This window comes from Equus caballus, chromosome 14 (assembly GCF_041296265.1).
Source record: "Equus caballus isolate H_3958 breed thoroughbred chromosome 14, TB-T2T, whole genome shotgun sequence".
In the NCBI taxonomy this organism is placed as follows: Eukaryota; Metazoa; Chordata; class Mammalia; order Perissodactyla; family Equidae; genus Equus; species Equus caballus.
In genome coordinates, this window is record NC_091697.1 from 40,265,519 (window position 1) to 40,278,509 (window position 12,991).

Below are 12,991 nucleotides of genomic sequence, written 5' to 3' on the forward strand. Positions count from 1 at the left end.
GAAGAGTGAAATGATAGTGCAAAGAAGTACATATCTATTCAACTGCACAAAACATTGATTGAACTTTGTGCAAGAACTGTGTAGTCTTTTTCTGTTACACAGGACCTTGGAGTAAGTGGGACAGAAATTCTCTTAAATTAATTCTCAGCCTCCAGAGCTTGGTACAGAGTGGACACTCAAAAAATGTTTTCAAGTGAATAAATGAGTATTTCAGAGTTGGTTTGTATGTTTTTGGGTAGTTGTATTTGGGGTTTTCTTCCTGTGTGTTTTGGGAATATATAATGCATGTATATCCTATACCCATATGATCTAGGCTCTATGCTGTTGTGTAAGTCTACCTTTCTAGCTTTATACCTCCCTTCCCTTCTTCTCCCTGCCATATTAATTACTCCTGGTATCTGTCCATATTCCATGCTGTTAAACTTCAGGCCTTTAAGCTTTCCCCTGTGTTGTTTCACACCTTGAATTCTGTCATTGGCATCTCCATCTATCAAAATCCTAAGTGCCCTTTAAGGCAGGTATTGCAAGCATAAATGCCTACAGGTGGTAATCAGGTAACATAAATGAGTCAAATGGATTTGGGTGGAATTGTGGGGAATTAGAGAGCACTACCCAGCCTAAAAAGGCCCAGCAACTATTTGGTGCAAGCTAGTTATTACCAAGTGAAATGTGGGCCCAGTGTTGCCAGATCTTTCAATTTTACAAGGGAAGTTGGAAATCTATATTGTATTTGTATATGAAGTCTGATTTTTAAATGTTAGCAATTAATATAAAAAAAGTTTAAACACTGTGCAGGCCAAATAAAAACATCTGTAGGCTAGATTTGGCACTCAATTTCCCAGTTTGTGGCCACTGTTCTATGCTTATTTCAGATACTTTGTGCATGAATCATATTCCCTTATTTTAGCAGATTTCTCCTTCCTCTCTGTTCTTTTGGCATTTTGTGTATACCTCAATTATAGTGCTGCTTCCAAGCTGCCTTAGTTGTTAACATGTCCGTCTTTCCTAGTACATTAGAAATGTTTTGATAACATGGATTGGATCTGATTCTGCACTTCGTACTTATCAATATGTCTATATGGTTAGACATACCTAAGGTCTTGGTGTGTGTGTATGTGTGTATGTGTGAGATATGTTTATTTTTCCTTTAGTAATATTTGATTATCCTGGAAACCAGCATCTGCTTTTTGTAAAAAAAGAAAAAAACCAGTAGTATCTTGGCTTTAATTGCCAGAGAGCTGTACTTCTGGAAGGAATTAAATTGGTTCACGTTACTATTCAAAAGCTGCTCTAATGTAAATCCTATCTGATGGCTCAAATTTCATAATCTTCTCCCTGAGAAATTGAGGTAGGAATGATTAATAACAGTCAATAAAAGGAAAAATTGATAAATTGGACTTCATTGAAATTAAAACCTTTTGCTCTGTGAAAGACCCTATGAAGAGCATGAAAAGATAAGCTGCAGACTAGGATAAAACATTTGCAAACCCCATATCTGACAAAGGACTTGAATCTCGAATACATAAAGAGCTCTCAAAACTCAACAGTAAAAAAAAATCCAATTAGAAAGTGAGCAAAAGACATAAATAGATATTTCACTGAAGAGGATATACAAATGACAAATGAGCACATGAAAAGATGTTCTATATTATTAGCCATTAGAGAAGTGCAACTTTAAGCCACAGTGAGATTATCATTACATACCTATCAGAATGGCTCAGATAAAAAATAATAACACGACCTAATGATGGAGAGAATGCAGAGAAACTTGATCACTCATATGTTACTGGTAGTAATGTAAAGTGGTACAGCTACTCTGGGAAGGGGTATGACAGTCCTATAAAACTAAACAAGTACTTAACATATGACCCAGCGATTGCAGTCTTGGTCATTTATTCTAGAGGAATGAAAGCTTATGTTCCCACAAAAACTGTACATGAATGTTCATAGCTGTTTTATTCATAATAGCTCCAAACTGGACACAGCCCAGATATCCTTCAACACCCAAATGGTTAAGCAAACTGAGGTATGTCTGTACCAAGGAATACTATTCAGCAATAGAAAGAAAGAAACTACTGATGTACACAACTTGTATGGATCTTGTGGGACTTATGCTGAGTAAAAAAGTTGATCTCAAAAGGTTACATACTGTATGATTCCGTTTATATAACATCTTGAAACGACAACGTTACAGAGATGGAGAACAGATCAGTGGTTGCTGTGGGCTGGAAGGAGGGTGGGACTTGGCTAAAAAAGAATAACGCTAAGGATCCTTGTGATTGAACTGTTCTGTATCCTGTGTGTGGTGATGGTCGCATGAATATATACATGTGATAAAGTTTCGTAGAGCTAAATACACACGAGTACATGTAAAACTGGTGAAATCTCAATAAGGTCAGTGGATTGTTCCTACAGTTTCCTAGTTGTGATATTAAACTATAGTTATACAAATTGTTACCACTGGGGGAAGCTGGGTGAAGGGTATATAGGATCTCTTTCTATTATTTCTTATACCTGCATGTGAATCTATAATCTCAAAATAAAAAGTTTAAGCAAAGAACTTATACCAAAAAAGCCTATATAATTAAATTTTTTCTTGGGCTTTTATTTTACCAGGTGATGATCTAATCATGTCGGATGAAGATGATATTGAGACTCCAGTGTTAACTGAAGCAACCTCCATCCTTGAAGATGGGAACTGTGAGCCAGCCAAGAATCCTGAGTCTGTTGACCAAAGTGCCAAACCAGAGAGTAAATCAGAACCTGTAGCTTCCACTCGGAAAAGACCAGAGTCCAAACCTTCCAGTGACCTTGAGACTTCGGAAGTTCTCCCTGTTCAGGCATCACAGGCTGCAGGCAAAGTAGAGTATCTATTGAAACATTGAGATTAAAAAATGTTAGGGTTAAAAGGAATTTAGAATCAATACCAATTTAGGATTGTACCTATTTCTTTTCTTAGTTCTATAAATGCCTTTATAAGTAGTTGCCTTTGCTGTGTGGTGCTTAAATGTGGGTAACTTACATCTGTTGGTCAAGCAATGCATTTCTTTAGCCAAATAATATGTATTTGTTACCTATACTTTTTGCTAATAATTAGATACCTTGTTATACACTTATTTTCCTCTAATTTTTCCATTTTCCTTTGCCTTTTGTTTTTCTGCCAACTGGGAAAAATAGGAGACAGTTTCTAAAGATGTGCCCCAGAGCGGATGGGGCTATTGGGGCAGCTGGGGCAAGTCCTTACTCTCCTCAGCCTCAGCTACAGTAGCTACAGTAGGTAAGGTCATCAGTTATTTTATTAATGTTTGTGTGTATTTTGCTACAGATCTATGTTAAACATGACTTTGTTAATAACTCCTCTTCCGTATGTACTCAGAGACTTTGCAGTGTGAGCGTGCGTCAGCAGTGCTGGCTGACCTGCGCTGTCGCTGGGTTAGCAGCAGGTCCTCATTAGAAGGTTGCTGTCTAGGAATTGTTAATGTGAAATTGTTTTTTGGTGATAATAAGATTTTTTTTCTCTTTTTGGTACGTATACACTCCCAAAGATGAGTTGTGTATGGTCAAAATAATATGTGTTGTGGTCATAATGATTTTAAAAATCTATGGGTTTGCTTTTTGGTTTGTTTCTTCAGTTTTGGTGACTAATAGCAAATAATATTCAAATATAAAAATGTTACCATTTTTCTCATTAGGACAAGGTATTTCCAATGTCATTGAGAAGGCAGAGACTTCCCTTGGAATCCCTAGTCCCAGTGAAATTTCTACTGAAGTCCAATATGCAACAGGTCAGTATATTAAACATTAAAACCTAGAATTATGGATTGAAATGGAACAGTTGAGCTTTTTTTTAGTAGCTATTTATTGAGTGTCTGATATGCAAGACATCATGGGACTTGTGAGAAAGGGAATTTGGAATCTTTGACAGAGGGCAGTGTCCTTTAATCAGTCACATGTCTCTTCACTTCGCTGTCCTCATCTGTGAAATGGGATGGTATTTTATATTCTAAAGGACTGTTATAAGCATTAAATAAATAAGGCCGTGAATGTAGAATGTAAAAATTGTGTAACAGTGTGTTTGGCATAATTGAATGAGAACCCAATGAGAGTTAACTGAATTTGAATCTATCATGGCATGAAAAAATTTTTAATCTGTTAGTTTTGGGGGGGTGTATTTTTTTGTGTTTGGATTTTTATGAAGGTGAAGTTTAATTCTGGAGGCTCACCTGATCACTTAAAGTCATAAAGGGCAGAGTTATAACCAGGCATCAAGAGGGCTTGGGACCAGAAAATAGAAAGCTTTTCTGGGCCTGAGTTTGCTTTCTCCATCTCTAAGGGCATTTGTTGTTTCCTACTCTTATTCTTTTTGCTCATCTGTATCATTTTTCTTGAAGCACACTGACTTTCTCTGTGTATCATTCCCTGCTCCAGCTTTATATTGAGTCCTGTTATAAGCCCATCAGAGACTTAACTGGCATCAGTTATTTCCACTTCTAAATTGCGAGGAGAGAGAATTGGATCAGCCTAAACTTGGGTCACATGTCAATGGGTCAGCTATGGCCGGGAGACAACATCACATTATGCAAACATGACTGCAAAGGAATATGTGTAGGAGTTGGGGGCACTGTTCTTAGTGATAGCTGCACCAGACTGCTTTGGCTGCCAGTAACAGAATATGTGATTAAAAGTGAGTTTATTTTTCTCATTTACGAGAACTCCAAAAGTAGGCTGTTCTAGAGTTAGTTTAATGGCTCATTGAGATCTGAGTGCTGCCTTGGCTTCTCGAGTTTTTTTTGTTGTCTCTTTGTGGTTGCCACATAGTACCACAGCTCCAAATATAGTGTTCTCATACTGCTGTGCTCAAAGTCAGGAATTAAATGGATGTGAAGTGTCATTTCTCCTCATGTATCCCTCTCCCTCTAAAGAGAGGGAAATTTTCCCCAACAGCACCAACATATTTCTCAAATTCCATTGGCTAGAACAAGATCTTATATTAATACTGTGGCAGCAAGAGATAGTGGGAGAGTGGGTTAGGCATTATCATAAACCTTCGTATCAGAAGGTGGGCTTAGCAGGCAGGGAAAAGGGGATTAGAAGTGGCCTTGGATAGGTAAACAGCAGTGTCTTCCACAAGACCTAAAAGACATCTACCACACAAGCCATGTTTTAAAGTCATTGAAAAACTGGAGTGAATCCTGGAAAGAGTGAGCTAGATAGTGAAATATCTAGAATTAATGTCTTATGAGAGAAAGTTGAAGGCATCATCAATTTTGAATCTGGACATCTGGGGAAGGAAGATTGGGAGAGTATGTTGGTTCTTTTCATATCTCTGAAGACTACCATGGAGAACAGGGCTTAGGTTTATTCTTTGTGGCTCATGAGAAGAGAACTAGTACCACTCTGAAAGTTGTGTGGACTTAGATGTTGGTTTAATAAAGAGTTTTTAAAGGGTTATAAGAGTTAATAAAGAGAACTTTCCAAAATTAGAATGGAAAGCCTTATGATAATAAACTCCTTCCATCTTTTAAAGTTCCTAAGGAGGGAAGTTAATTCCTCTGCCAAGGATGTTATAGTTGGATATGTCTTTTCAGAACTTTGGGGTCAGCAGAGGCCACCAATGGAAATTGTTCCATTATCTTCTAGGGATGGGGCAGGGGTGGAGTGTTTGATCCAAAGACTGTGTTTGAATATGCTTGATAATGACAGGAAAGACCGGTAATAGAGGGAATAAGAATAAATAAATGGACTAAGATTCAGACTGATACTACACAGAAGTATTTGTTGAAGGTTTACCCTTCAAGTGCTGTACTTTTGTTCTTTTATGCTTATAAATCCCATGGTCCTTTATCCTTTGTAAAATTGGGGAGAAATGCCAAATGAATGCATTAGTAGATTGAGGAATACAGCATGTTTTATGCTTATGTTTGCATCAAATACTCATTTCCTTTTTCGTGTAGTTAAGCATTGTCTGTGGCTTCAGATATCAAAGATATTGTAGTAAGATTATTTTTCTAAACTCAATCCAACAGCTTAATTCATTCAACAAAAATTTATTGAGTGCCTTCTCAATACCAGGCACTATTCTAAGTGATGGAGAGAGATCTGTAAACAAACCCCTAAAGTCTATCTCAATGATAAAGTGAAATGAAGAAAAATAAGGTGAGAGGAAAGAGTGTGTGTCATGGGCAAAACCCAGTGCTTGATGTTGCGAGAAATTGGAAATGGGTTAGACATAGAACCTTTCCTCTATTTTGGATCTAATGGATGAACCCATCATTGGAAGAACTAACGAGAGCACAAATCAGGTGAAGTCAAATGTGTGGTTGAGCTTCACGCAAAGGGCTGTGAGAACTTTGAGCAATTCATGTTTTCATGAAGGAAGATATTTGAGTTAGATCTAGAGAATGGATATGGTTTTGACAGATGCAGAAGCTGGCACAGGGATTTTGAGGTTAAGGGAGAAAAACAGCATGAATAAAAAACAGCAAAAGGGTATGATGGTGTTTGGGGAACAGAGAAGCCCAGGATTTGTGTAGGGGTGGAGGGAAAGATAAGCCTGAAAAGTGGGTTACGTGTCAGAAATTTTTGTTTTTCAGAGCAAAAATCGCTTTTTCTTTTCTTCTGATTTTGAAAATAATAATGCTAATTATAAGAAAAATTAGTCAAAAAATAGAAAGCTATAAACAAGTGAAAAATCTTCTAATTCCATCCAGAAATAACATTTTGGCATATATCATTCCAGATGTTTTTGTGCATATGAACATAGATATTTAGAAAACTAATCATACTTTGTATTTTTTTATAACTTTCCTTTGTTTAAAACGTTTCACATTCTATGTCAGTAACATGCCTACATCATCATTTTTAATGGCTATAGGGAATTTCATTTATGTAGGTGTATTTTAAATATAGAATTAGTCACTTTTTAAAAAGCATCATTGGGGCCGGCCCAGTGGCGCAGCGGTTAAGTTCGCATGTTCCACTTCTTGGCGGCCTGGGGTTCACTGGTTCAGATCCCGGGTGCAGACATGGCACCGCTTGGCAAAAGCCATGCTGTGGTAGGCATCCCACGTATAAAAGAGAGGAAGGTGGGCATGGATGTTGGCTCAGGGCCAGTCTTCCTCAGTAAAAAGAGGAGGATTGGCAGTAGTTAGCTCAGGGCTAATCTCCCTCCAAAAAAAAAAAAAGCATCATGAGCAACGCTACACTTAACATTCTTATACTTGTGTCTGTGCAAGTATTTCTTAATAGGAAACCCTAGACATGTAATTGCTGAGTTATAGGGTACTCACAGATGAAATTTGGATACAGTTTGCCAGATTACTGTTAAGCCCTAGTGCATGGTTGTATAGCTTAGTTGTAAGTCATTCTGGTTCTTATATGGGAGCCTCTGCCACAGCGTGGCAGCTGACAGACAGGTGGTGTGGTTCCACAGCTGGGAAGTGCACCTGGCTGCCAAAATAGTCAGCACCAAACTTTAACCAGTAGGCCATCAGGCCTGGCTGTAAACAGCATTCTTTGAAGCAAGAAAAGGGAAGACTTTTCTCTCATTTCTACTCCATGAATGTTAAAAAGTAGGGGTGAGAGTCTTTTATATTTATCCACATAATTAACATTTCTTTTTTTTCCTGGGGAAGATTTACCCTGAGCTAACGTCTGCTGCCAATCTTCTTTTTGTACGTGAGCTGCCACCACAGTATGGCCACTCACAAACGAGTGGTGTAGATCCGCCCCCAGGAACTGAACCTGGGCTGCTGAAGCAGAGGGCACCACACTTAACCACTGGGCTACTAAGGCTGGCCTCGTAATTACCATTTCTGATGTTCACCATTCTTTTGTATAGATCCAAGTTTTCAGCTGATAACATTTTCCTTCAGCTTTAAGAATTTTCTTTAATACTTCTTGTTAGTGCAGGTCTGCTGACAGTGAATTCTCTCAGAGTTTGTTTGTTTGAAAATGTTTTGGGCCCGGCCCTGTGGCCAAATGGTTAAGTTCATGCACTCTGCTGCAGCGGCCCACACTTTCGCTGGTTCGGATCCTGGGGGCCAACATGGCACCACTCGTCAGGCCCCTTTGAGGGGGCGTCCCATATGCCACAACTAGAAGGACCTGCAACTAAAATATATATAACTATGTACCAGGGGAGAAAAAGGAAAAATAAAATCTTTTTTTAAAAAAAAAAAAAGAAGAAAATGTTTTTATTTTCATTTTTTTTTTTTTTAAAGATTTTATTTTTTCCTTTTTCTCCCCAAAGCCCCCCCCGGTACATAGTTGTATATTCTTCGTTGTGGGTCCTTCTAGTTGTGGCATGTGGGACGCTGTCTCAGCGTGGCTTGATGAGCAGTGCCATGTCCACGCCCAGGATTCGAACTAACGAAACACTGGGCCGCCTGCAGCGGAGCGCGCGAACTTAACCACTCGGCCACGGGGCCAGCCCCTTATTTTCATTTTTGAGGATGTTTTCTTTGATATAGATTTCTAGGATGACAATTTACTACTCCTTTTAATCACTTTAAAAGTGTCGTTCTATTGTGTTTGGCTTTCATTCTTTCTCTTGGGAAGTTAGTTAGGTTCTTGTCATTGTTTCCTCTGTATATAATGTTTTTTTTCCCTGGCTGCTTTTACAGCTTCTCATTATCGCTGCCCGTCAGCAGTTTTGGTTATGATGTAGTTTTCTTTGTGTTTATTCTGCTGGAGATTCATTGGACTTTGTGGATTCGAGATTTAATCAAATTTGGAAAATGTTCAGCTATTCTTTCTTCATGTAATTTTTCTGCCCTCCGCTTTTTTCTCCTGGTATTCTGGTTACATGTGTCTTAGATAGTTGGTTATTGTCCCACAGTCACTGAGGTTTAGTTCATTTTTTTAAGCCATTTTTCTCTGTGCTTCAATTTGAATAGTTTTTATTGTTGTGTCTTCAGATTCACTTATCTTTTCTTCTGCTTTGCCTAATGCTGTTAAGTCCATCCAATGACTTTAAATTTTAGATACAAAATTTTTTAATTCTAGAAATTCCGTTGTTTCTTTTTTATACCTTCCATTTCTCACCTCTTTATGTAAATATTTTAGTGTCCATGTCTGTCAGTTCTATCATCTCTTGTCATTTGAGTCTGTTTCTATTGACCAATTTTTCTGGGTTGTAAATCACATTTTTCGTTTCTTTGATTGGACGCTGGACATTAGGAATCTTATGTTGTTGAGTGGATTTTGTTGTCTTATTTTAAAAGGCATGAGCTTTGTTTGGCAGGCAGTTAAGATAGTATTTGTAGCTTAGATTGATCCTTTTAAGGCCTGTTTTTAAGCTTTTTTAGGGTGAATCTAAAGTAGGCTTTACTCTGAAGTGCTAGTTTAGACCTCTGACTCTTCTGGAAGCTCTGCCTAATTCCCAGGTATTTAACTAGGTCTCTCTATTAGATTGGTTGGAAGTCAAATGTCTCTCAGCCTAGCAGGAACTTTGGCATTATTTAGTTTACCGCTCCATGGTAGTTCTTTGCCCATAAGTCTCTCGATTGTGAATTCTCCCGAAGCATGACCAGCTTTGTGTTCAGCCAGAGACTCAAGGGCTTTCCTATGTAGACTCCTGGAACTCTTTACCTACATAGTTCCCTCCTCTCCAGTACTTTGACCTGCAAATTCCAGGTCCTTCAACCTTCCTGGACTCTAGTCTCTGTCTCTTCCACTCAGTGAGACTGCCATGTTCTGTTTGGGTTTCTCCTCTCTGTGATGTGGTCTGGAAAGCCAAACCAATTAGGGTTTCCTTCATTTGTTTCTCTTTTATCCTGGACCATAGTCCTGTACTGTTTGTTGTCCAATATCTGAAGAAAATTGTTTCTTGTATTTTGTCCAGTTTTCTAGGTGCTATGGTAAAAGGGCAAGTCTGATACCAGTTAATCCACCATAGCTGGAAGTGAAAGTCTTCCCTATAATAGTTAGATTATTGATCTCCTATGAGATTTCAAAGGTAGTAAAGTGGAACAGATTTTTTTCTTCATGAAATTTACCCATCTTTGTAATGCATGTCTGATTCCTGTGAATAAACATAATTTTCTAGGATAAAATTTAAAATAGACTGGATTTTAAAAAGTCAGGTTTGTTGAGTTATTTATATACACTAAAGTTTACTCTTTTTAGGTATACAGTTTTACCTGCTTTGATAAACATACAGTCCTTTTTACACTCTATAATCACAGTCTATTATGATGATAACAGATGGAGTATATTTCCTTTAACTGTGTAGACAATCAAGATATAAGAATATTTTCATTACCCCAAAAAAGTACCCTTGTGCCCTTTTGTGGTCACTTCCCACCACCTGCTCTCAGCTCTTGGCAACCACTGATCTGTTTTCTGACTCTATAGTTCTACTTTGTTTAGAAGATCATATAAATGTAATCATACAGTATATATCTGTTGTTATATATAATAGTAGTTTAAAAGACTGGATTTTATTTTTGAAGTGAATTGAAAATGGAAACAAAGCTATCTATCTTAGCTTTCGTTTTAAATTAGGCAGATAGTTTAAAATAAGACAAAAAGGGCTAAGGCCTTGTGTGTGGGAAGTAGGGTCTAATTTTTAGAAACTCACATAGCTGCTAATAAAGCAAAACTATTTATGGACCGTCCCTTCATATTTGCACATACTCTCCCTCCTGTAGGAGAGACACATGCCAAAGAGAATGAAACCTCCTCCCCAATGACTGGGCCCTTTGGTGTATTCTCAACCATCTCTACTGCTGTTCAGAGCACAGTGAGTAAAAAGTGCAAGGTCACCTGCTCCCTTCCATGATTATAATGGATTTTTGTCTCTTTCTCACTCTTTTCCTTGAAAAGCCATGGGGACTGATTGCTTTTATGGGAGTCCAAATCACTGAAGATCACTCACTTTGATCTTGGGGTGGAGGGAGAGCCATTTGACTTTAAAGAAGTAGAGGAGGGAGTAGGAAATGAGGAGTAACAGAGAGGCAGTGTATGTAATATTTTACAGGCTAGGAAGATTTAGTTTGGTGGCCCTAGAAAACTTCTGTGCTTTACAAAAATATTTTTCTCATAATTGTATCTTTTAGGCACAGGGCAAATGTGATCTTATGATAGATACTTGTAAAACTATAGATGATTAGAAACATTTTTAAAAAGATTATATAGGAAGCTTAATATCTTTCCTACATGAGGATAGACAGCTAGTACTTTTTAACTTGTTACTGAAGTATAACATATATACAGAAAAGTGAAATCGCAAGTGTTCACAGTTTGAATTTTCACAGTGAACACATTCAGACTAGGAAACAAGATTATGGTACATCAGATGTCTCCCCTGTGCCCTCTCCCAGTTATCTGTGCCTCCCTCTCTTGCCCACCAAGATAACCACAGTCTTGACTTCTACCATCATAGATTAATTTTGCCTACTTTTAGACTTTATGTAAATGAAATCATACTGTATGTACTCTTTTGTTTCTGGCTTCTTTCACTCAACATTATGGTTGCATGATTTATCCACAGTGTAGTTTGCGTACTGTATTCCAGTTTCTTTACTGTATTCCATTGTGTGACTGTGTCGTATTTATTCACTCCACAGTTGATGAGTATTGGGGTAATTTCCAGTTTTTAGCTTTTACAAATAGTGCTACTATGAGCCTTCTTGTATGTGTCTTTTGATGAAGCTCTGTACACATTTCTGTTGAGTGTGTGACTGGGTGTAGAGTTGCTGGGTCATAGAGTCTTCATATGTTCAGCTGTAGTAGATGCAAACAGTTTTCCAAAGTGGTTATACCTGTTTACATTCCCACGAGCCGTGTATGATTGTTTCCCTTGCTCCACATTCTTGCCAGTGCTTCATATGGTTAGCCACTACTTTATATATTCAAAACATGTAGGTGTCTTTTTCCAATATAACTGTAATAAGGTTGCATGTGTTTCTTAGGGAAAGAGTGTTATCAGTGGAGGTTTGGATGCCTTAGAATTCATTGGGAAAAAGACAATGGATGTAATAGCAGAAGGGGATCCTGGATTTAAAAGAACTAAGGGTCTGATGAACCGGAGTTCTACACTGTCTCAGGTACTGTTTGTTTTTACCTGTTTACTTCCTGTTTCTGTTTTGATCTGTACTTTTGTCTATGGTAACTTGAGACTATGTTAGTATTTCCTTTTGAAGAATTTTCAATAATTTATTTATTAAGGCCTTTTTGAGGGTGGGCAGTGAGAGCTCTAAAGTTTAGAAAACGTCCCAGTTCTTTTTTTCCTCCTCTTTCCTTTCTGCAGAAGCCTCTTGTCAGTGCAGTACAAGATGCCAAGCCCTTCCAGAATTGTTTATTAGAGTAATGTTTAAACTGCTTTTGGAGAAAGACTTGCTTCCTTGGGTGTTGTTTACCCTGTCTAGGATCATATTATGTGTGATTGTCCTCCCCACCCTGCTCCCGGCAGCCTCTGAGCCTATCAGATTTGAATCGCAATGCCAGGAATGACAGGGCAGTGCTCTCTACTCTTACCCTTCTCAGCTTTGCTTCCTCACCTCAAAACTGACTCTTGAGCTCTCATTACTTGCTGCAGTGTAATGTCTCCGTCTCTATTTCAGGTTTTAAGAGAGGCGAAGGAGAAAGAAGAGCTATGGACCTCCAATGAGGTTACCATGGAAACGGACAAGAAAACTCATTATGGGCTACTCTTTGATGAATTTCAAGGCCTTTCACATCTAGAAGCTCTGGAGATGCTTTCCCGAGAAAGTGAAATAAAGGTAATTCCAAAGCAGAAATTTCGGTTGGAATAGTCTCCAAGCATAGGAATGCTGTGTAGTTTCGTTTCTTTTTGTACAGTTGGAAGATGACATGTATTTCAGATGGAGACTTGAGACTGTTCAAAAATAGTACACCAAAATGAACAAAAAACTAATGTTGAACTGATTGCTAGAAATGGAGTGAGTCAAGTGTTATTTCCCTAAGTAAACAAAAAAGACAGATTGACAGAGGTCTTAATGGCTCATCTGTTATTTTTCCTTCACCT

At 38.1% G+C, this 12,991-nt stretch overlaps 1 protein-coding gene across 3 annotated transcripts in view; it reads left to right on the top strand.

The window, feature by feature from the left end:
* Positions 1-12,991, top strand: part of FAM114A2 (family with sequence similarity 114 member A2) — a 34,419-nt gene that overhangs the window by 1,486 nt on the left and 19,942 nt on the right. For 2 of the 3 annotated variants that reach the window (XM_014730556.3, XM_070232999.1), the window contains exons 2-7: positions 2,617-2,861; positions 3,178-3,277; positions 3,693-3,785; positions 10,653-10,744; positions 11,916-12,050; positions 12,567-12,725. In XM_014730556.3, the coding sequence (XP_014586042.3) occupies positions 2,631-2,861; positions 3,178-3,277; positions 3,693-3,785; positions 10,653-10,744; positions 11,916-12,050; positions 12,567-12,725 (810 nt within the window). In that variant the 5' untranslated portion in view covers positions 2,617-2,630. Of the gene's footprint in view, positions 1-1,972; positions 2,027-2,616; positions 2,862-3,177; positions 3,278-3,692; positions 3,786-10,652; positions 10,745-11,915; positions 12,051-12,566; positions 12,726-12,991 lie in introns of those variants that run through there. The other variant, XM_014730557.3, reaches the window with a different exon arrangement.